The sequence below is a fragment of the Phycodurus eques genome, chromosome 4, assembly GCF_024500275.1.
Source record: "Phycodurus eques isolate BA_2022a chromosome 4, UOR_Pequ_1.1, whole genome shotgun sequence".
Classification (NCBI taxonomy): domain Eukaryota; kingdom Metazoa; phylum Chordata; class Actinopteri; order Syngnathiformes; family Syngnathidae; genus Phycodurus; species Phycodurus eques.
In genome coordinates, this window is record NC_084528.1 from 19,455,605 (window position 1) to 19,480,155 (window position 24,551).

At 39.0% G+C, this 24,551-nt stretch overlaps 3 protein-coding genes across 4 annotated transcripts; all 3 read left to right on the top strand.

Moving 5' to 3' along the window:
* The first annotated feature begins 141 nt into the window (after positions 1-141).
* On the top strand, positions 142-8,573 carry zgc:92606 (uncharacterized protein LOC100000242 homolog). Its single transcript, XM_061674455.1, has 5 exons — positions 142-347; positions 5,952-6,041; positions 6,130-6,208; positions 6,979-7,097; positions 8,177-8,573. Exons 2-5 carry the CDS (start codon positions 5,952-5,954, stop codon positions 8,240-8,242), a joined length of 354 nt encoding a protein of 117 aa, XP_061530439.1. The 5' UTR covers positions 142-347; the 3' UTR covers positions 8,243-8,573.
* Positions 8,574-8,680: 107 nt separating this feature from the next.
* LOC133402085 (CD209 antigen-like protein E) lies at positions 8,681-16,108 on the top strand. The gene is given in 9 exon segments (XM_061675664.1): positions 8,681-8,802; positions 8,899-9,032; positions 9,226-9,315; positions 11,413-11,517; positions 12,082-12,119; positions 12,121-12,187; positions 13,298-13,449; positions 13,558-13,661; positions 14,799-16,108. Coding segments are annotated over 8 exon segments (852 nt in total). The 5' UTR covers positions 8,681-8,802; positions 8,899-8,914; the 3' UTR covers positions 14,977-16,108.
* Positions 16,109-18,196: 2,088 nt separating this feature from the next.
* Positions 18,197-24,544, top strand: LOC133401447 (early activation antigen CD69-like). 2 transcript variants are annotated; one of them, XM_061674461.1, is made up of 7 exons: positions 18,197-18,504; positions 18,747-18,827; positions 21,157-21,258; positions 22,107-22,211; positions 22,874-23,025; positions 23,119-23,219; positions 24,113-24,544. In XM_061674461.1, exons 1-7 carry the CDS (start codon positions 18,423-18,425, stop codon positions 24,285-24,287), a joined length of 798 nt encoding a protein of 265 aa, XP_061530445.1. In that variant the 5' UTR covers positions 18,197-18,422; the 3' UTR covers positions 24,288-24,544. The 2 variants fall into 2 exon arrangements, with proteins under 2 accessions (XP_061530445.1, XP_061530446.1); XM_061674462.1 differs by having other exon boundaries at positions 18,750-18,827.
* Positions 24,545-24,551: the final 7 nt, after the last annotated feature.

The window sequence follows — 24,551 nt, forward strand, 5'->3', positions numbered from 1 at the left end:
TGGCCTGTCAATTGATAAAAAAAAACGGAGGCCTTTCACCAATGACATCACAGAGTTTTCTCCTTGAATGCATTCCGAATGGTCCGGCATTGCTGTCAATCAACTTGGCCATATGTGATTGGTCAGAAATATGTGGGCCGGCTGCGTGATATTTGTTGTTGTTTTCGTGGAGCGGAAGACGACAGTCGACATTTTTACACTCGGTTGGACTCCCAAGTTCTAGAAAACAGTCATTTGAGCAATATAATTTTTTTTTGTAGAATAATCAATTCGGTGATACGAGGGACTAGCGGAGACTTTGGGACTTGCTCTGTCATTTGGTCATACCGTGTTTTAGCTGCCCGAAGGTACGTAAACCAGGAACGGCGCCTTGGTATTCAATCGCGACATACATGTTCCTCAAGGTTTGTGTTCACATCACTACACTTGAGCCACAATTTAGACAAATAGTACTCAAATTTCAATTTGACTCTATAAGGTTGTTGTTTATCGGGATATGGCTGTCGAAGCAGTGCTAGTTCGCTGTCAAGTTCAACACGGCTGTTGTGACGTGGCCTTGCTGTTGCTCAATGGCTGACGTTGTTTTGCTTTATTTCGACTCACCATGTGACAGAACGTGGGGGCAAAAAATGAGATAAGTGGTTGAACACGCTGGCAAAAAAAAAAAAGAAAAGAAAATGTTTTGAGCTCCAGTCTGTTGTCATTGTTTACGGCTTTTTGCCACACCCACGCTTGAAAATAGGGAAATGTGAACCCCCCATTATCGCGGGGGATACGTTACAAAGCCACCCGGAATAGGTGAAAATTCGCGATTTGGCTAGACCATATAATTCTTTTTCTAGTTTTACTCCTCCTATACGTTTGAAACTGATGAAAACACACTTGAAACATTCATTGCCAATCCTAGAGTATGAGCATTTTTAGATCATTTTGACTGATTTTGCCAAGACTCACAGAATATTGTGTTTATATATATATATATATATATATATATATATATATATATATATATTATACACTGAATCGACCAAATGAAAGAAGAGACTTCCTTCTTTCACCAGCAACAAGTTTTGTTTCTACCCTTTTCTGTTCTTTAGTCATCAGCAGTAGAATATAGGTAGGTTTTATTTAATTTTTCCCGTGATGTTCTTAACAACTAAACATTGGGTTTATTTCATGAACAGTTTAAAATGAACATTGAGGAATAGCATTTGATATATATAAAAAAAAAAAAAAAAAATGTATGTCGCGGTATGGGAGCGTTTGCCGTGTCGTCACCAAATGGTCACGTGGTGTCTCGGTTGTCAGAAAGCCTTTCGAATTCAATGGCCGCTTGGGAGTCATCGAGTTATTCACACATTATTATTATTTTTTTATTAATATTTTTTTATTAATAACTGGCAGTGCGGCACAGTGGACGACTGGTTAGCACATCTGCCTCACAGTTCTGAGGACCGGGGTTCAAATCCCGGCCCCGCTTGTGTGGAGTTTGCATGTTCTCCCTGTGTGTGGTTTTCTCCCGGCACTCCGGTTTCCTCCCACATCCCAAAAACATGCATTAATTGAAGACTCCAAATTGCCAGTAGGTGTGAATGTGAGTGGGAATGTTTGTTTGTTTCTATGTGCCCTGTGATTGGCTGGCGACCTTTCGCCCAAATATAGCTGGGATAGGCTCCAGCACGCTCGCGACTCTAGTGAGGATAAGCAGAACAGAAGATGAATGAATGAATAACTGGCAGTGTCATGTTGCATTCTGGGATGTACATAAATGACAGGACACTTAACTTTATATTAACTTGTTTTGCAATATCATATAACGATATATATCACACCGTTCATCCATACATCCATCCATTTTCTGAATTGCGGGCGTGCTGCCGCCTATCTCAGTTGACTCCGGGCGAGAGGCGGGGTAATAATGATATTTGGCACAAAAGCAATGACAATAGATGAATCCTACATGAGGTAACTTGCATCTCATCTTAATTACTTCATGCCTGCATTCCTTTGGTGATATTTTACCTTTTATAGTAGGCCTACTATCGTAATTAAAATTCAGAATGGATTTGAGCCTTATACTTAACCAAATATGCAAACACACGTCACGTCTGGAGACCTTTCACATCTGAATATTTTCCAATCACCAACCTAATGATTAACAATTGTATACGTCAAGAGACTTATAGACTTTTATTAAATCTTTTACGTAGGCCTACATGAAAAGTTGTCGATCAAATACATCCTCTCAGGTCAGGCCAAGTGGACGAATTTGGGACACATTTGTCCGTAACTTCGTATTTAAGGCAAATCCTGGTTGCCGCTGTTGTTCACAAGCTTTGCTGCTTAACTTTGCTTGGCATCAGGTGGCCCAAACTTGCATACTGTGATAAATAGCCACAAAAACAAGGTTTCCCTGGCTTAACCAATATTATATGGAAGTGGATGGCGTTTCTGCCAATCATTGATTGGAAAAAAAACATACAGAAATAGGTCACGATGACGTTCAATGAACGCTCCCATACAAGCCCTGAGTGACGCAACTCACCGAATGTCACGTCAGTCAAGTCGTATTGTTTAGAGTAGCAGTGTTCTTGTTGCCATGAATCAGCAGCAACATCTGTGCACAGGTGACATCGGCTCTCTGGTCTGTAAAGATATGACATGATGATTTTGTCTTGTGGGTGTGTTCCTTGTTTGACCACCAAGGAACAGACCCCGAGAGACATAAACAGGGAGACGCCACACCTAGAAATGTAGAACTCAAGAAGCCTTTTGGATTAAAGGTGAAAATACTTCAACAAACAAGAACAGTCCAGTTTCCTTGATTCAACTTTTGTGAATAGAACAAGCCTGGGACCCAAGTGAGGAGAAGCGACTCAGAAAATGGATGGATGGATGGATGAATAGAACAAAAACAGAAAATATGATTTTTGTATGATTACATTTAATTCATACTTGTGTACATGTGTGAGGCACATCATTCATTGCTCAATAAATAACAAATGCTGTAAACATTCTATTGCTTCATGTCATTGTTTACGACTGAATGGCGCTCCTGCGGCTGCTACGTGAGCCGAATTTGTACCTCGGAATGACGAATGATACACTCGCAATAGACTACGGCATGACTTTTGCAAACGATTAATCAATAAATTCAAATAATTAGATTTCCCAAAAAATCTTTGCCTCGAAGCATTGTTGTGATCATTTTTCCACATGGACTAATTTTACTCATGCACCACTGCGGTAGAAATAAGTTAACGCGATGGTGGCAAGCCAGGAAGAAAGAGTACTAAAAGTCACAGATATTATCATAATATCTTTGACTTTTAGCAATCCACACTGTACAACAATAATACCCGGATCTCACGTGCACATTTTGTTGCAATAATGAAAAATAAATCTTTCAGGCAGCCCTATGGGGGGCACAAGCCAGTGCAAACTGTAGGCCGTTCCCAAGCCCGGATAAATGCAGAGGGTTGCGTCAGGAAGCGCATCCGGCTTAAAACTTAGCCAAACAAATATGAGCGTTCATCCAAAGAATTCCATACCGGATTGGTCGTGGTTCGGGTTAAGAACGTCCGCCACCGGCGCCGTCAACCTGCAGAGCGCCAGTGGAAATTCAGCTACTGTGGGTCGAAGCCAAAGAAGAAGAAGAGGTGGAAAGCGGGTTCTTTGGCAGAAAGAGAAGAGGAAAGCGCAGAGCCTAGAACTGAATGTGGGGACTTTGAATATTGAAACTATGACAGGAAAATCTCGGGAGTTGGTTGACATGATGATTAGAAGAAAGGTTGAAATATTGTGTGTCCAGGAGACCAGGTGGAGACCAGGCAGTAAGGCTAGAAGTTTAGGGGCAGCGTTTAAATTATTTTACCATGGTGTCGATAGGAAGAGAAATGGTGTCGGGGTTATTTTTAAAAGGCTAAGAATGTCTTGGAGGTGAAAAGAGTATCAAATCGAGTGATGAGGCTGAAACTTGAAATTGAGGGTATTCTGTATAATGTGATTAGCGGCTATGCCCCAGAGGTAGGATGTGACCTAGAGGTGAAAGAGAGATTCTGGAAGGAGCTAGACGAAGTAGTTCTGAGCATCTCAGACCGAGAGAGAGAGTCGTGATTGGTGCAGATTGTAATGGACATGTTGGTGAAGGAAATAGTTGACTGGTGCCAGTAGTGTGCTAGATAGATGGAAAGAATACTTTGAGGAGTTGAGAGTACCCAGAGAGGAACTGTCGTACTGCATGCGGAAGTCTAGAGTGGCAGAGAAGTATGTTAGAATAATACAGGACATGTACGAGGGCAACAGAACAGTGGTGAGGTGTGCTGTAGGTGTGACAGATGAATTTAAGGTGGAGGTTGGACTGCATCAAGGATCAGCCATGAGCCCCTTCCAGTTTGCAATGGTGATGGTTGGCTGAAAGATGAGGATAGACTAGAATCCCCGTGGACCATGATGTTTGCAGATGACATTGTGATCTGCAGTGAAAGCAGGGAGCAGGTGGCGGAACAGTTCGAAAGAGGGAGAAACGCACTGGAAAGCAGAGGAATGAAGATTAGCCAAAGTAAGAAAAAATATATGTGCATGAATGAGAGGGGTGGAGGGGGAAGAGTGAGGCTTCAGGGAGAAGAGTTAGCAAGGGTGGAGGACTTTAAATACTTGGTGTCAACCGTCCAGTGCAATGGTGCGTGTGGTCAGGAAGTGAAGAAACGGGTCCAAGCAGGTTGGAGCGGGTGGAGGAAGGTGTCAGGTGTGTTATGTGACAGAAGAGTCTCTGCTAGGATGAAGGGCAAAGTTTATAAAACAGCCATTAGAGACCGTGGCACTGAATAGACAACAGGAAGCAGATGCTGGAGGTGGCGGAAATGAAGATGTTGAGGTTCGCTCTCGGAGTGACCAGGTTGGATAAAATTAGAAATGAACTCATCAGAGGGACAGCCAAGGTTCGATGTTTTGGAGACGTCCAGAGGAGAAATAGTGAGTATATTGGTAGAAGGATGATGAGGATGGAGCTGCCAGGCGAGAGAGCTAGAGGAAGACCAAAGAGAAGGTTGCTGGATGTCGTGAGGGTAGTTGGTGTTTGAGAGGAGAATGCAGGAGAAAGGCTTACATGGAAAAGGCTTGACGCGCTGTGGTGACCCCCTAAAGGGACAAGCCAAAAGGAAAAGAAGAAGAATGAAAAATAATTGTTTTATCTGATTATTAACAAAGTAATAATTGATTCATAAAATATTGTTTACTGTAGCCCTAGAAGTGAATTTCCCTTGTAGATGAATAAATGATCTATTGATCTCTCGATTTATCGATCTATCAATTTATCCTCTGCTAATGTTGTGGTGAAGTCATAATTACATTAATATTTGTATGAAAAACTTCTGTGCCTTAAATAATAACTGAACATGCCTTCGTACGCCACTTTGTATTCTAGTGCATTGAGCACCGTTCGGAACCTCTAAATTTGCTATTTAGTTTGAACCGAAATAAACAAATATCAGTGATTTTAATATTGTGCTAGTATTGCCAAATAGAACAGCATGATGGCAACAAAATATAAAACAAGATTATGCACGTATTATGTCATATTAATCGCAGACCACCGAATTCAGTCAAAATGTATGCGCATCATGTGTACTTTATGACATCATAGACTGTTATATGTAATTAGCATCCATTTCATATTCCAGTAAATGTTGTGGCACATGATTTACACCACACTACAAAGGAAGATTGGTTACATGAGTAGTTTTCATGTGATTTTAATTCTTTTTGTTCATCTCACTACATTTTGTTAAGTAGCTCACCACTAATAGCACAAAAATGTAGAGGCGTGCCTCATGTCTCACAACAGACTTGTCGTCATGTGATGCTAAGTGATGTAATAATTTCTCCTTTGTCCGCACAATATAAAGCAGTTGTGTGTCATCTTAAATGCTTTCTGGTGTCGTTGCGTCCAGATGGCAAGTCAGTACCAGGGCGCTGTACCGCTGGAGGTGAGGAGAGCGGAGGGAGAGCGTGTCCGGGCCAAGCATCCTGACAAGATACCGGTCAGCATGACAGCAAACTCTTATATCATTTTGCAGATGGCAACAAGGGATGAAACTCCCTCTCTTTTTTTTCTTTTTAATCTAACAGATCATTGTAGAGAGGGCCCAGAGGTCACGAGCTCCTGAACTGGATAAGAAGAAATACTTGGTGCCCTCAGATTTAACAGGTACTATTAACAAGCGTACATGCTGTGGTTGGTACAGCAATGGTTGTAGTTTTAGGTCAGAGGTGGGCAAAGTATGGCCCACCTAGCATTTACATTATCAAGAGTCAAGAGATTTGTTGCATTTATCTAGCCCCCCCCCCCAAGCATCGCTTCCCATTGAAATAAATGAAATGCCATTAATATGTCCCAGACTCACAAAATTCTCCAATTTTGTGAGTCTGGGGGGAAGGGGGAAGTATAATACAGACTTTAAAGGTGCCATACTGAACCAAACCAACTTTTTCTCATATCTATGATGTAATATTGGCTCTATGGTCCCTCAGTAAACATGTCAAATATGAATTAAAATTGTCCACGCATTCCTGAGATCCAGAGAGGCCTGAAATCAGGTAATTGGAATCTCTCGAGCTTATCTATGTAAGATCTGTGCCTTCCCTTTCAGCTCCCAAGTCTGCGCAGTCAGCTTAACAAACATCCCTCCCCCCTCAAAAAATGTGCGACTATGTGAATTTGCAAATGCCAAACCGTGAATATTCAGTATTCACTGTACATTTAATTTAGTTATTTTATGAAATAATAGGTTTGTTAATTAATGATCATTGAATTCATTACAACAACATAAAAATAGCCTAAATTATGTTTTTAAAATATACTATTTTACATGCATAAAAATGTTTGTCCACCCCTCTTTTGTTATGCTTCTTTTCTTGTTAATTGCGCAAAACTCTGCTGATTATCTCATGTCGTTTCCTTCCGTCTCTCCCCCTCAGTGGGGCAGTTGTGTTTCCTCATCCGCCAGCGTGTGTCATTGAGACCAGAGGAGGCGCTCTTCTTCTTTGTCAACAACTCCTTGCCCCCCTCCAGTTCCCCTCTTTCTGCAGTCTATGAGGTAAGAAGGACACTTATTTCACCTGTGTGGCTTCACTGTCACAAGTAGAGCAGTATCATTGTAGGGATTGTTCAACAGTTCACAAATGATAATGACATTATTATTTGCATTTTGTATTTGCCATAGATTTGCTTTATCTCTCTGTACACCAAACAAACTTTGAATCATTTTTTTCCCAACATATTATTTCCCCAGCATTAACCTGCATCAATTTCCACAGAAATGTTAAAAATAAAGCGGTACCTTGACTTAGGAATGACCCAAGTTTTCAAGAAAAGAGCTTTCAAGTCAAGTCTATTTGTATAGTCTTAATCACAAAAGAGTCTCAAAGAGCTTCACAGCCCCACAGTTGACAAGGTCGTCGACATCCCCTGTGACCCGAATGTGTTTTTTTTATTATTTTGAATTGCGAGCAAAAAGTTGCATTACGAGTGCTAATGGCGGTAGCGAACGTCACAACAAGCAGCAGATAGTAAACAGTTCTTAATTTTTTGGAGAACTGTCAAGTACTTCCAGCTGTCTATTGCCATTCCCAGTTGAAATTTAAACAAAAAATGTGAATTACGTGTGGTGTAGTTCATCAAACCACATAACTTGCGTCTAATGCTTAATGCTTTAATGCTAACGCACAATGCGAAACGCCATAGACTGGTTAACAAAACTAGCATGAATGCTGCGGTTGTTATAACCTTTCAGCAACAGATATTGGAACAGATGGTGCACCAACACATGTAGGAAGACAATATAACAATGCTTCCAGTCATATGTTCTTTATCCTCTGTGAAAAACGAGTAATATTACTGTAGCTTACTGAGTCAATTAGATGTGAAACTCATCTTAGTGCATTATGAATGAATGTATTATACTGCCCCCTGGTGGCCAAGGATACACACCATGTTGCACAAAGTGTTTTAATTCTTTACATTCTATTTAATTATGTTAGTACTTTTTTTTTTTTTTTTTTACAAAATGTTTCTTTTTTTCTGGGGCTGGAATGGATTAATGGTCTTTTAATTTATTTGAATGTAGAAATATTATTTGAGATAGAAAAATGTAACTTGTATTGCCTTACGTTCCAGGAGCACCACGAAGAAGACCTGTTCCTCTACATGACGTACAGCAACGAGAGCGTCTACGGTGCCTGAAGGGAGCATACCGCCAGGTTGGCCTGGATGACGAGAACGAGAAAGAGGGGAGATGGGAGACGCCATTATTATTCTCTAAATTAGTGTACGAGTAATCACGTGGTGGGGAAAAAGTCTGATGGTTGCAGTTTCATTTATTATTAAATCCTTACATGGCGAAAGAAAAATGAAAAAAGGAAGAAAATTGATGGAAAAGGAAGTGGTCTCATGGTCTTGGCCAGAGCTCCCCTCATCTTTCTCATGTGTATTTAATGAATATAGTTTTGGTTTTGTAAATTGAGCAATCATGAACTTTTTTTTTTTGTGTGGCAAATAAAGATTACAAAAGCATTGTAAAGAGCAGTTTATTTTAGCATATCATGTCACATCACACTTTTCGCAATGATTTTTCCCTTCCCTGGATTCACCTTTACACAGTATACCAAAGATTTAGAGGAAGGCCAAATACAAAGACAGAGAATCTTAATAAGGGGAAGTATTCATTCTTCAACAAGCAGCTGAAGACTGGACACGTCTGGGAGCAGAACATGTTTTTTCTCCCCTGATTGCACATTTTCACGGTAAAAACTTGGTCTCGACACGCTGTTGCAACTTTCTGTTATCAGCAATTACCCTCTGATGATGAGTTACATAACTTCTCAGCCATTCAACCCAAGGAGGATTCAAGGAATCATGGAGATGCAGGAGCACGCTGCCAAGGAAAAACGTCAAGAGGATAAGGCAGCAAAGGAACCTATGCTGGAAGTGAAAGGGCAAGGGAATCCATATACACTTGCCGAGAACCCACCTTGTAAGTATATATTTTTTTCTTTATATAGCGAGTCTTACCCACACACATTGACGATGGATCATAACCGCTAAAGGCATGCATAGTCTTATTATAGAATTTTTTTTCTAATTGAACAAATTTGACATCATTTTAGGACTTAACAAATTTCATATAGTTTCTGTTCAAAAGTGTGCTCTTTATTTTGGTTTACCAGCAGAGGAAGTACAACCAAGCGACGATATAGGACTGCAAAAGCAATCTGAGGCTATCTATTCGAATGTTTTGGATCCACCCAAACAACCAGGTATATTTAACTGCAATAATGTATGTGTTTGTAAAGTACATCTGTAAAAAAGAAAAAAATGGGCCATAGCATGCCTGGCACACAAGGGTGTGTCTCCATAACAGTGTGGCTAAGCTTCAATAGACTGATAAGAAAGTGACATTCATTTTCTTGAAAAAAGGATCAAAAGCAGAAGTTGTGGTTTTTTTTTGTGCCCAAAATATTGCTGACTATCCAGTGTCATTTTATAATGTATTTATTAATGTGCATTATTTTTCTTATTTTATTTTTGGTTTGTTTTAAATTATTTTTATTTTATTATTTTTACGAGTATTCATCTTGCATGAAAAATCATTTGGCAAGCCACAATATTCCATTAAAACAGTGAATGACCCAAATTAAATGTGCATATGTTAAATGTGAAGAAAAAAATAAACAACTTAATATGGAATATTTACATATATTTCAACTTCTCGCTGAGCTTTTTGGTGGTGAAACCTTGAGGCTTAAAATACAAAACAGCTTTCATTCTAGGTTTGCATGCAATATGCTTTCATTTATACAGTATTTGTAACAAATTAGCAATTATCTTAAATTTATGAAAACCATATAAATGGATTGACAGATATAAATGTAAAATAATAACATAGTATGTATTTATTATATTGTGGACAACATGTCGCATAATGAAAACTGACTGAAACTGGAATACAATATGAACAAAAACCTCAATAAGATGTATGAAAAATATAAAGGTGCATCTCAATAAATTAGAACATGGTAGAAAAGTTCATTTTAAGTCAATTCAAAAAGTGAAAGTCATCTATGTATTATATAGAGTTATTAACCACATAGGAGACTACGTTGCAGAAGGGCCATTTCCTACCTAATTTCTAAAATTAAAATATCTTTTGATTGTTTCTTTTGTAATATTAAATGTTCTTGATGTGTGTATCTTGGGTTTTTTTTAACAGTAAGCTATAATCATCAAAATTATGAAAAATGTAATTATAAAATACAATACAGTGGTGCCTTGTGATATGATCATACTAGTGACCCAACTCACGAGATTTTCGAGATACGAGTCATCGTTCGGCCGATTCCTTGCTTTGACTTGCGAGCAAAATCTTGAGATACGAGTGCTGTATGGCGGCACGTAACTCCTTTCCATCACTTTGGTTCCAAATCTTGCTATTTTAAATCCTATACCTTTCAGATTGTAGTTACTTACTCTTTATTCAAACTTTATTTTAATATTTTTAGGTAATATATTTTTATTATCCTTCTACATCATTTATAATATTTTGAAATCTACTAAATCAGGAAATTTTACTATCTTAATGGCACACGATTCCACCCCCACCCCCATTTTATTTTTATTTATTTTTAAACCTGTCCTGTTCAGCTGCATGGTTATGCAGAATGGGGGCTCTTTATGCCTTTTATGCTGGAACAGTTTTGCTGTGTAACAGGGAAGTTTGAAATACTCCCTCTGTGTGTGTGTGTGTGTGTGTTTCAATTATTGTGATGTTTATTGAAAATTCAGCAGGACAGAACCAGGTTTGAGAGGACAAAGAGACAGAACAGACACAGGCAATAGGAGTACAAATCAAAGGAAAACAATAGTTGAACAATGTAGATACAATATCTGACTACAAGTGACGTTACAAAGGAGTCACGTTATTATTTGTGAACAGGGGGACTTAATGAAGTGAAATAAACGGGAATTATTCAAACTGGTATCTCAAGGCACCGCTGTAGTTATAGGTGTAACCAACATGAAAACTACAGAGCTGTATATGGGTGAAAAACGAGCTAGTTTTAAAGTCATCAAGTGGTCGCTTGACTCACTCACTCCATGAATTAGTTTCACTATTACGCCCTGAGTGAAACAGATAAGATGTTCTGGGAATGAGATAAAAGGCCGCCCAAAAGTTGCAGTCAGGGACACAGTCGGTAAAGTAGAGTCACGGGACGCTTGTCTTTGTGTTCATCAAAATGAGCAGCGAGAATATTGCAGATAACAAGTCCCTCAGTGTAGTTGGAAAGTTCTTTCTGACTTGGAATACATTGCCTATAACTCCAACTAACATATCTGATGTTTCCCTTGTTTATCAGCCAAACAGGCTCAAGGTTCCGTGAGGCTTTACCGTGTTGCATGCTTGATCCTGACCGTGCTCTGCTTGGTGCTGCTGCTGGTTGTCATCATCCTCATGATGAAAAGTGAGTTTGTGCGGCAACTCGTCTCACAGGGGATTTATTATAAGTGGCCAAACATTTACACACATACCGATAAAGCTGGTGCCTTGAAATACACGTTTAATTCATTACGTGACTATGCTGGTAACTGGAAACACTCGTATCTCAAATCCAGACATTACTCCGTTCCAGCCTTCTCCCCAAAAACAACCCAAAATTTGGTAATGTTTATTCTAATGAGGAAAAATAGCTCTCCATAAAAAAACATACAGCAATGACTTCATTAGAATTAAACCATTTTTGTCACATGCATCTGTTTAACGGCCATTATGCTGCTCTTTCTGGTGTGCCCACCTTGGATACCTGGGGCTTGTATAAGACAGACAAATATGCTGTTCATTGAGACATCTCAACTTCTCTCAGCTCATCAGAAATACACAAATGTATTTGCATACTGCACATCTATTCCTTCCTCCCCCAAACTCATATCGTGATATACAAGATATACAAGTTTCATATATCAATTGATTGTTGCCAGTCTGTTATGCTGCTGCATACCCCCCCCCAACCTTTTGTACTAATTTCTAGTGAAAACGGGATCGACCACCTGCCCGGTGAGCCCAGTGAGATTGGGCTCCGCCAACGTGCAACATGGAGCAGTGCAGGGCTTTCACTTCTCAAGCTCGAGACCAATGTGAGTGTGACACAATTAAAGTGACTGCATTGGTGCATGGATGGATGATTATTACGGGAAGCCGTTTGAGCCTGTATTCGATATCCTGATATCTAGTTTAAGGACCATATATTAATATGCTCTTTGTCCTCACGGGTAGGACAACATTGGCAAACTATCACATGTTACTAGTGAGGGGAAACAGTGCAAGCCTTCTTACATAGATAGTTTTTTTTATTTGATTAGCTTTAAATCAATCAGTCACTCAAAAAACATCAATTACAAGGTACAATATTATTTCAATTTCTTTTGTATATGCCTTTGTCATTTATATTTTTTTACTGCTTTAATTTTAAGCATACTTTTAAAAAGTGTAAGCGAACCAACACATTTTCAGGGTAATGTCTTAGTCATTCCACAAAATAACACCTCTAACAGAGACATTCTTTGTTTTATATTGTGGCAGGGCTGCGTAAACACCCGTGGTTGGACCCTAAAGCAAACACAAACAAGCTGAACAAGTTTATTGTATTTATTTAACAAAAGAGGATTACATACTCTTTCTATCTCCATGGAATGTACTGTGATTTTTGTATTTTTATGAGTTTAGTGCAAAAAAATTATAACTTTGTTTTGTTTACATTTTGCGGTAATCTATCTACATCAAAGTAGTTCTTAAAGATTCAATGCAAATACTGTACTTACAAGTTATGTAAATACAACTGAAGTGTACTTGAAAAATGTACTTTACTGGATTAAAAAAAAAGGCTGTATGCATAGCTCCTTGTTCATTCTAGTACATTAGATTGTATTTAATGTTTAAAAGGTTTTTTGTCTTTAATTGAGTGATTCTTTTGCGTACGACTAGAGAGAGCCCATGTGACATTAGTGGTACTCATACCACACTTTAACAATAACTTCCATAGGCTATTGTATTTCCTCAAATAGAGGCCCCTACTTGAATAAACACACTTTGTGCACCATCCGCTTAAAATAAAGGCCTCCTTTTTTCCCATCAGGAAGAAAAAGACATTTGTTGTAATGTATTGTATTGTATTGTATTGTTGTATTATCTTTACTTTGGCCATGTTTCCACCGAGTAGCACAGTATGTGTGTATACCCTGCTTTAGGTTACTGTTGTCACCAGTGCCCCCCCGGGTGGCTGAGACTGGACCAGTCCTGTTTCTTCTTTTCCACGTTCAGGCTGAACTGGGAGGAGAGCCAGGGGAACTGTTCGAGGCAAGGAGGATCTCTGGTCGTGGTCAGCCGCCACAAAGTCCAGGTGGTTCTCATGCTGATCATTGTGCTCCTGGCACCTATTAGCATCATTGATGGCAATTTTTTTGCACATTGTTGTTGTTTAAATGCCATTGCTGATTGTCCATTCTAGACCTTTCTGACTCAAAATGGGAACGGCTTAATATACTGGATCGGATTTCGGAAGAGCAGAGGTGTTCGGTGGATCTGGGTGGACAACACCATCCAGGAAGAGAGGTGATCTGACTGTTGTTTATGTTTTTTGTTTTGAACATTCTGGTTGAACATAACAAGAATACAAAAATACATAAAAACAAACACTCAACAATCCATGCATCCATTTTCTGAACCGCTTATCCTCACAAGGGTCGCGACGATCGTGCTGGAGCCTATCCCAGCTATCTTCAGGCAGGAGGTGGGGTACACCCTGAATTGGTCAACAGCCAATTGCAGGGCACATATAAACAAACAACCATTCACACTCAAATTCACACCTACGGGCAATTTAGTGTCTTCAATCAACCTACCGTGCATGTTTTTGGGATGTGGGAGGAAACCGGAGTGCCATGCAGGCACGGGGAGAACATGCAAACTCCACACAGGTGGGGCCGGGGATTGAACCCCGGTCCTCAGAACTGTGAGTCAGACGCTCTAACCAGTCTTCCACCGTGCCGCACTGCCATTTATTAATAAACCAAAAAAAAAATAAGTGTGAATAACTCGATGACTTCCAGGTGGCTATTGACTTCGAAAGGCTTTCTGCCAACCGAGACACCACGTGACCATTTGGTGACGACACGGCAAACGCTCCCATATCGCTACATACATTATTTTTTTAATATCAAAAGCTATTCCTAAATGTTCGTTTTCAATGGTTCATGAAATAAACCCAATGTTTAGTTGTTAAGGACATCACGGGAAAAAAATTGCGTATTGCATGCTTCATGTTTTTTTGTTTAAAATAAAATTTAAAAGATTTGGTAGATTCAGTGTGTATATATTGACAAACACAATATTCTGTGAGTCTTGGCAAAATCAGTCAAAATGATCTGCCGCCCCTACTAGAACATCTAAACTTTATTTGGGGTTAATCAGAGGCACTTTAAGTTGTGGCAGCTGTGTGCTGACTCCCAATTAACAAGAGTTTTAATGTGATTAATTCCCCAGTGATATAAGAAGGGTGTGCACACTTCTGCAAACACTATCTCAGCTTATTCCCCCCCCCCACACCTCCAATTGTACAGGTTATAGGTGAAAAGGTGAATTAAAAAAAAAAAACAAATATCTTGGTGTAATTTGTTTATGCCACAAAAACCTAGATAGATAGATTGTAAAATAATACAAACACTGATGTTTTTTTGTTTTGCATCGCAGCTACTGGGGAGCAGATTTGACAGCGGGGGACTGTGCGATACTTAACAGCAACGGTCTTCCCGAGAGCAACTGGATGATGTCTGCCTGCGGCTCATACACGTACTTCATCTGTCAGATGAACCTCGGAATCGCAGCTCATCAGGAGCCTCCTCTCCTGCATCCAACTGAAGAAACCTAAATGATAGATGCTCTGCAAGTTGAGATACATAGCACTGTATACTGTCCATAGCAATTTGTAGCAACTATTTCTTATATATCATACGCTTAACACAATTATTACCCCACCTGTCACTAGGCTTTAACACGCACGCTTTTATTTTCAGTGGGCTCTCAACATTTACCATTTTAAAAAGGATTGAGAAATTTGAAATTTAATTCACCTTTTCAAACCCCGGAATTATTCATTAATTAAACGATTAAAACAAACATTTTCTGGAATGGAAGTAACTCATTTGTCGAGAAATAATCATTTGCTTTATTTTATTTGTAAAACAGTAAGATTTAAACTTAACAGACATTGATAATCATGACATTTAGCCTTAAAAATTATATTTTGGCTAAAGAGCTTGTACATTAGCAATGCTGTTCACGTGGCATAAACCTTACATTGGGTGCTGATCTAATACATTTGTTAAGCACTCTGTACAGTTCACAGTGCAGTTCACAGAAAAGCTTGAGCCTCTCTCTGACTCTGAAGAACACAGAAGAGCAATGCACAGTTAAACTAAAATGGGAGGGAGATGAGGAAAGAAGAAAGAGGCATATTCACACAGTTATTTTATCTTGTCCTTGAGAGAAAAGGGAGGCTGGTAGAGCCACTGATAAAGGAGGAGAAAACAATTAAGCTACTAGTTACATTTGAAAAAGTAACACGAGAACAAAGATCTATTGAAGTAATAAAAATCACACAGCAACTATGGGATAATTCAGTATAATAAAAGACTATAGACTATATTTTGTCATAAGTGAAAGTGGGAAATTATGCAATTTTATTTAATTTGTCTGGAAATGATCATTTATTTATGACAAATAATGTATCTTTGTTCATCTATCAACCATTAAATATCAGCTGTGTGTTTAAATAAATAGGCCCAGGTTTCACACTAAGTACATTATACTAATTATTTTATGTACTTTTTGTGACACTATGCAATTGTACCTAATGGTATGGCCAATGAGTTTATGCTACTCTATACTATATTAATTTCATATACATTTCCAATTGCCTTAGTCTAATATGTTGAATTATAACTATGTGGAACTAAAAGCCTTGAATTATGCTACAATAAAGCTTTATTGTCACATAAATATGTTTGTGCAGCACTTTATTCTCTCTTAGCATTCAGTCCCCTCCAAAAGTATTGGAACGGCAAGGTCAATTCCTTTGTTTTTGTTGTATACTGAAGACACTTGGGTTTCAGTTGAAAAGATGAATATGAGACAAAAGTTCAGAATTCCAGCTTTCATTTCATGGAATTACATCTAGATGTGTTAAATAACTCACGACAGAGCATATTTGAAGCCACCCGCTTTTCAAGTGAGCAAAAGTATTGGAACAGACATGGAGGTAATGTCATGGCTTGGTCTTTATTGATGATGTAACTCATGATGATAGCAGCAGAATGAATTCTGAAGTCTACAAAACCATTTTGTCTGGCAATTTACAGAAAAATGCATTCAAACTAATCGGGAGAAGCTTCATTATGCAACAAGACAATGACCCAAAACACATTGCTAACAAAACCGAGGTCTTCATCAGGGGGGAAAAGTCGAAGGTCTGGCCAAGTCAATCACTGGACCCTAACCCAATAGAGCATGCATTTTACCTCCTCAAGAGACTGAAGGGAGAAACCCCCATAAACAAACAAGAACTGAAAGAGGCTGCAGTAAAGACCTGGTAAAGCATTTCAAATGAAGAATGTAACAGTCTGGGGAAGTCAATGGGTCGCAGGCTTGATGCAGTTATTGCGAGTAAGGGTTATGCCACCAAATATTAAATGTTATTCATCCATCCATTCATCCATTTTCAACACCGCTTATCCTGGTTAGGCTCGTGGGGCGCTTGAGCCTATCCCATCTGACTTCGGGCGAAAGGCGGACTACACCCTGAACCGGTCGCCAGTCAGTCGCAGAAATGTTATTCACTTCAAGTTAATTTAATAACGTCTACTCTAATACTTTTGCTCACTTGAAAAGTGGCTGCCTTCAAACATAAGGTGCGTTCTCCTGAGTTGTTAACACATCTAGATGTAAATACCATGAAATAAAAGCTGGAATTCTGAACTTTTGTCTCACAGTCATCTTTTGATCTGGAACACAAATGTCTTCAGTATAGAAGACAAACAAAAGAATTGACATTGCCGTTCCAATACTTTTGGAGGGGACTTTATATTTCTGTGTGAGTGCGAATGGTTGTTTGTTTATATGTGCCCTGCGATTGGCTGGCGACCAGTTCAGGGTGTACCCCGCCTCTCGCCCGAAGATAGCTGAAATAGGCTCCACCACGCCTGCGGCCCTAGTGAGGGAGGATAAGCGGTACGGAAGATGAATGAATAAATGAATGAATGTATATTTCTGCTTCCTGTTAGTACTGTATGTTGCAATAAAAATAAGACAGTCCTTTATACCATGTCATACTGCAAGAAGGATTGCACCATTTTACAATAAAGACGAAAAGGATAGAACGTGAAGTCATTCATTTCATTGGCTTTGTCGAGACAAATTGAATTTCTCTCATCCTCAGGTTCTTCCACCTCCATGCCGGCACCCAAAGCACTTTCATGAATCATCTTTCAGCCTGCCATGGAGCTCCTATTTCTCAGTTTGACCTTTTGGTTCACGTTGGCCTTCTCCGATCCTTCCGTTTCCTCCTTTTCGTCCTCCCTGGTGAACACGTAAATGTATCGGCGCATCTTCTGCATCACAGGGTTGTTACTGTCCTCGACTCTTCAATGTGAGTCAGCAATCAGGAATTTATTGGAGATCCTATATGCCCAATAGACACTACATTAGGTACACCAGCACGACCTAAGGAAATACAATAGCTATATTTGAAATTCTGCCTTTACAAAATTAAATGGGCTTACTTTTGATTGACATTGTCAGACAGATATTTGCTCTACTGAAATATGAAAAATGTAAGCACTAATTTTCAAGTCTTTGTTCTGTACTGTTGAGGCTAAATAAAACAGAGAAGAACTATGAAAAAAATGATTGACGATGATAATGGCACACGTCTTACCAGGGGTACAGTAGCCTACCAGCACTTAGTCAGGCCATATCTTGCGTGATGCTTCTTCCTTTGACCCGGCCGGATTCACTTGTAGGTCTACACAGAACTGTCGATCAAAGATTTAGAGGAAGGCCCAAGATAGAGAATCTCAATAAGGGGAAGTATTCAGTCTTCAACAAAGTGCTGAAGATCGCAAACGTCTGGGAGCAGAGCGCATTTTTCTCCCCGATTGCACATTTTCAAGTTAAAAACCTTTTTGACACATTGTCGCACCTTTTTGTCATTACTGATTACACTTGCATGACGACAGGTTACATAACTCCAATCAGCCATTCATCCCCAGCAAACACTTTTCCTGGGAAAGTGAAATTTAACTGAAGAAGAAAGAAATCATGGAGATGGAGGAAGTCGATGCCAAGAAAAAACAACTTGAAGAGGATATGGCAACAAACAAACCTATGCTAGAAGTCAGAGGTGAGAGGAACCCATATACATTTGCTCAGGTCCCACTATGTAAGTAGACATTGTTTTTGTAGAGTCTTACCAACACACATTGACCATGGATCAAAACTGGCGAAGACGCACATACCCTCTTTGCCTTATTATGGACTTTTTTTTCTAATTAAAAAAGTCTGACAGCATTTTACCACTCAACAAATTTCATTTAGTTTCTGTTTAAATGTGCCCTCTTCATTTTGGTTTTGCCGTACCGGAAGCAGGACCAGGCGAATACACAAGACTGCAAAAGCCAACTGAGGATATCTATTCAAATGTTGTGGATCCAACCAAACAACGAGGTATATTTAACTTCAATAACGTCTGTGTTTGTAAAGTACATCTGCAAATAACTAAATAAAAAATGGGCCATAGAATGCCTAGTACATGAGGAAAACATTGTGTCACCATCACACTGTCAATGTGGCTGAGCATAAATAGATTTATAAGAAACTGACATGAGCTAACTTGAAAAAGGCTGCTGACATTGGAGATAAAACAATCAAAAGCAGAAGTTGCGGCAAATTATTGCAGACTATCAAGCATCTTTTTAAAATGCATGTGTTTATTACTTAATTGCATTATTATTTTGTTTTTTATATTTTAGGTTTGTTTTCAATTATTTGTATTTATCTCACATTTGATAATCAAAACAATGCATGACAGACATTAAATGTGCATTAATTGGGAGGAAAAAAAATAAAAATAACCATCTTAGTATGGATTCTTTGCATTTATTTGAACTTTGTGCTCAGCTTTTTGGTGGTGAAGCCGAGAGAATTAAATTACAAAACGGCTTTCCTTCCAAGAAGGTTTAAGCATGTGATATGCTTCCAGCTGTATTGCATACGTAACAATTATCTTAAATGTATAAAACATATTTTGTTACATTACATTTATTGTTGATTATATTGAGAACAAAATGCCAAAAATGAAAACTGACTGAAATTGGAATACAAGCTCAGTGAGTTATATAAAAAGTATTGCTGCCATTGGGTCGAAACCTCCTATGTTCAAATTTGGTCAATTTCATATTTTTATTCCCCCACAAATGGATTATACTGTTCAGTCCCCACGTGGGTATGTTATTTAAAAAGATATTGACCAATTTAGTATTGAAAATGGCTTGCTCTCTTTCACGATGCAGTGTTAATGCCTCAACAAACCTGCATTTTCTGTTTTTGCTTTTGTTTCCTGAAAAACAATGCAAGGATTCCGCCCAAGTCCAGCAGTATACAGGTGCATCTAAATAAATTAGAATATGATAGGAAAGTTCATTAAGTTCAAATCAAAAAGTTAAACTCAATTACACATTATATATAGTTTTTAAACACATAGGAAAATCCATTTCAGAAGGCCAATTCCTGCATAATTTCTGTATTAAAAATATTTATTTTTGTTTCTTATGTAATATTTTAATTTCTTGAGATGGTGAATTGGAGTTTTTGTTAACAGCAAGCTATAATTATCAACATTCTAAAAAAAAGAATAAAATCATGAAATACAAAACAGTGGTGCCTTGAGATATGAGTGACTTACGGGTTTTTTGAGATTTCAGCTTTTGTTCTGCCGATGTTTTGTTTTGAGTTGCGAGCAAAAATCTTAGATACAAACGCTGTATTTTGGCAGGAGACTGTCAAACTAAACATAAAACAACACAGGAACATATTCTTTATCCTCTGTGAAGAATAATTAATATTAGTGCAGGTTAATGAGGACTGACCAGTCTTCATGTCCAGTATACCCATATTTCTGTATTATCCTGCCCCCAGGTGCCCAAAACCACAATCACAATCTCCAGTGAATTGAAGCAAAAAGTTGAATTCTTTACATTCTCTTTAATTATGTTATCACTGTATGCTTCTATTATGTACACCATTACAGAGTGCTATTGTTCTTATTAAAAGAAAACTCTACAAATTGTAATTTTTTGGTGGGAGGCTGGAACGAAATAGCATTTCCACTCATTTCAATGGGGAAAGATGATTTGTGATACGAGTGTTTTGAGTAACAAGCGTCGTCACAAAATGAATTAAACTTATATCTCCAGGCACCACTGTAGTTATAGGTGCAGAGAACCAGAGGTCTGTCTATGGGTAATAAAACAAGCTATTGTAAAAGCTTAATATTGTGAAAAAGAAGACTTCCCTAAAAATGTTTTAGTTTTTAATGCCATCAAAGTGGTGACACATCTTGACTCACTTTATGTATTAGTTTCGCTATTACACATTGAAAGAAACATAAAATGTTCTGGGAAGGAGATAAAAGCAGCCAAAATATTGCAGTATGTAAGGTAGAGTCATGTGACACTTGTCTTGGTGTTGATCAAAATGAGCAGTGAGAACGTTGCAGACAACAAGTCCTGTTTCCACACTACCAGAACAGGAAGTACACTGAAAAAAGTCCTTAATTTTTGGTTGCACATGATTAAAATGTAATTTCGTTTTCCTCGACAATAACCAGATAATAGAATTTAGTTTAACACATTTTAATCAAATGCAACTGATGTACATGTTCAAATTAAGTAAATTCAAAGGACTTTTTTTCAGTGTAGTTGGAAAGGTTTTTCTGACTTGGAATACATTGCCAATCATTCCAACTAACATATCTGATGTCTCCCTTGTTTGTCAGCCAAACAGGTCCAAGGTCCCGTGAGGCCTTACCGTGTTGCATGCTTGATCCTGACCGTGCTCTGCTTGGTGCTGCTGGTTGTCATCATCCTCTTGGTGAAAAGTGAGAGACTCCTCTCACATGGGATCATTTTTTTCAAGGACCCCCTCATAATCCTAACGCCAATTATCCATAACTACCATGGGCACATGTAAATCATATTGGAATTTTACTAGTTTACAGAAGCACAGTCAGTGTTACGTCAAAATCATGATGATGGGCTTTTGGTTTCCTCATCAGAATCACTCAGTCATCACAAAAATGTAGCATGTAGCCAATTATAAGTCACCAAAAATTTGCCTTGAAATATGAGTTTAATTTATTCTGTGACCACGCTCGTAATTGAAAACACTCGCATCTCAAACCCAGACATTACTCCGTTCCAGCCATCTCCCCCCCCAAAAAAATAAAAAAATATTGGAATGTGTATTTTAATGAGGACTAGCAATCCTTAAGAACATAGTAATGACTAGTAATAGAGTAATAGAATTATAAAGAATTATTTGGTCACCGTGCATCTATTGAATGGCCATTGTGCTGCTCTTTCTGGTGTGCCCGCCTTGGCCACCTGGGAGCAGTATAAGACAGACAGACGGACAGATATTACTGTTCTTTGAGAGGTTTCAACTTGTCTCAGCTCATCAGTGCTGAACTTTTCTTAGGATTAAGAATATATGACTCTGGGTACTGTTATATTGTACTTTTACCTGTGTTGCTACGCTGTTTGTGTCAAAATCTATATACACCAATATGCATATACTGTACATCTTTTCCCCCTTCCCTATGCCCATACCCTCATACAGAGGAAGCACAAGATACTTGTATCAATAGGTACAGTATTTGACAGCCTGTTCTGCTTCTGGAGCCTTGATGCTTATACCTCCCGCCCAACGTTTTGCGCTAATTTCTAGTGACAGCTGAATCCACCGCCTGCCCGGTGAGCTCGGCGAGTTGGGTTCCACCAACATGCAGCACGGACCAGTGCACGGCTTTCACTTCTCAAGATCAACACCAATGTGAGCATGACACAGTTACAGCTACTGAATGGGTGCACGGATGGATGACCTTTACGGCAAGCCGTTTGAGCATTTATGCGATATCCTGATACCTAGTTTAAGGTGCATATATTTTGTATGCTCTTTGTCCTCACTAGTAGGACAACATGGGCATACTAGTAGGAAAACTGCATGATACTAGTGAGGAGGAGCTGTGCAACAGTTCTTAAAGACTAAATGCAAATGTATTGTACTTTAAAGTTAAATACAGCTAAATTGTACTTAGTAGTAAAACATATACTGTACCAGATTTAAAAAAATAAAATAAAGGCTTCATGCATAGCTACAAGGTTCACGCTAATATATTTGATTGTATTTCATGTTTTTTTTTTTTCATATTTAATTTGGTGATTTTTAATTTTTTTTTTTTCCATGTACCACCAGAGAAGCCCGCATATCACTAGTGGTACTTGTACCACACTTTAAGAATCACTTCCATAGGGTATTGTATTCCCCCAAATAGAGACCGCTACTTGAATAAGCACAATTAAATACCTAGTGCACCATCCACTTAAAATAAACGCCTCCTTTTTCCCCATCAGGAGAAAAAAAACCAATCACATTTGTTGTTATTACCTTTACTTTGGCCATGTTTCCACTGAGTAGTGTGTACCCCGCTTTAGGTTACTGCTGCAACCAGTGCCCCCCGGGGTGGCTGAGACTGGAGGAGTCCTGTTTCTTCTTGTCCAAACTCAGGCTCAGTTGGGAGGAGAGCCAGAGGGACTGTTTGGAGAAAGGAGGATCTCTGGCTGTGGTCAGCAGCCACAAAGTCCAGGTGGTTCTCACATCAGCTTTCCTGGCACCACTGATAACGAATATTTTGGCACATTCTTGTTATTTCAATGCTAATGCCGGCTCTCTCTTCTAGAACTTTCTCAGTCAATGTGGGAATTTCATGAAATACTGGATCGGTTTGCGGCGCATTAGGGATATGTGGATCTGGGTGGACAACACCAACTTGCAACAGAGGTGACATGAGACATTAGAACTTGTAGTAGTATTTTTGTTTGTTTGTTTGTCTTTGTTTTGCTTTGAACATTTAGTTTGAACATGAAAACAATACCCTGCGACTGACATGACCAGCAGTCCAGGGTGTAGTCCGCCTTTCGGCTGAAGTCAGCTGGGATAGGCTCCAGCGCCCCGCGACCCTAACCAGGATAAGCGATGAATGAATGAATGAAAAAAATACCAAAAACTTAAAAGGCCACAATCAACAAAAGTTAAGATAAAGAAATCAAGTCAAATAAATGGCTCAAATTTTTTACCACGTTGAAAGCAAGGATGAAGTTACAGGCCATAATTCCAAAAGGTACACTATACTGCCAAAAGTACTCGCTCACCTGCCTTGACTCAGATATGAATTTAAGTGACATCATATTCTCAATCCATACGGTTTAATATGACATCAGTCCACCCTCTGAAGTTATAACAGCTTAAACTCTAATGGGAAGTTTTTCCACAAAGTTAAGGAGTGTCCATCCATCCATCCATTTTCCATTCCGCTTATCCTCACTTGGGTCGCGGGCCTGCTGGAGCCTATCCCAGCTGACTCTGGGCAAGAGGCGGGGTACACACTGAACTGGTCGCCAGCCAATCGCACGTTAAGGAGTGTGTTTATGAGGATTTATCACCATTTTCAGGTCACACACTGATGTTGGGCAAGAAGGTCTGGCTCTCATTCTCCGCTCTAATTCATCCAAATGTGTTCATAGGGTTGAGGTCAGGATTGTGCAGGCCAGCCAAGTTCGTCCACATCAAAGTCTCTCATCAATGTTTTTATGAACCATGATTTGTGCACTGATGCACAGTCATGTCATCTGCCACTGTAGATAAATAGATTTTTGTGAACTTTTGTTTTGCAGTTACTGGGGAGCATACCTGACAACAGGGAACTGTGCGATGCTTCACAGCAACGGCCTTCCAGACAACTGGATGATGATTCCCTGCCGCTCATACATGTACTACATCTGTCAGAGGAACCTCGGAACCGCAGTTCACCAGGACACTCCTCTCCTGCATCCAATTGAAAAACCCTAAACGATAGATGCTCTGCAAGTTGAGATACATAACACTGTATAATGTCTGTAGCAATTTGTAGCAACATTTCTATTATATAATACGCTTAGCATAATTATTAGACCACGTGTTATGATAACGAGCTTTAACGTGGGCTCTTTTAATTTTTCTTTGGGCTCTCAACAGTCACCATTTTGAAAAGGCTGAGGAATTTCAAATTGAATTCCCCCTTTTTCAAACCTTGAAATGAATCATTAATTAAAATCAGAACGCAAGCATTACAAT

Coding starts and splice junctions, on each gene's coding strand:
- zgc:92606 (XM_061674455.1), top strand. CDS start 5,952: ATGGCAAGTCAGTACCAGGGCGCTGTACCGCTGGAGGTGAGGAGAGCG. Junction 6,042..6,129: donor AGCATCCTGACAAGATACCG/GTCAGCATGACA, acceptor TTAATCTAACAG/ATCATTGTAGAGAGGGCCCA. Junction 7,098..8,176: donor CTCTTTCTGCAGTCTATGAG/GTAAGAAGGACA, acceptor CTTACGTTCCAG/GAGCACCACGAAGAAGACCT.
- LOC133401447 (XM_061674461.1), top strand. CDS start 18,423: ATGGAGATGGAGGAAGTCGATGCCAAGAAAAAACAACTTGAAGAGGAT. Junction 22,212..22,873: donor TTCTCAAGATCAACACCAAT/GTGAGCATGACA, acceptor ACCCCGCTTTAG/GTTACTGCTGCAACCAGTGC. Junction 23,026..23,118: donor TCAGCAGCCACAAAGTCCAG/GTGGTTCTCACA, acceptor TCTCTCTTCTAG/AACTTTCTCAGTCAATGTGG.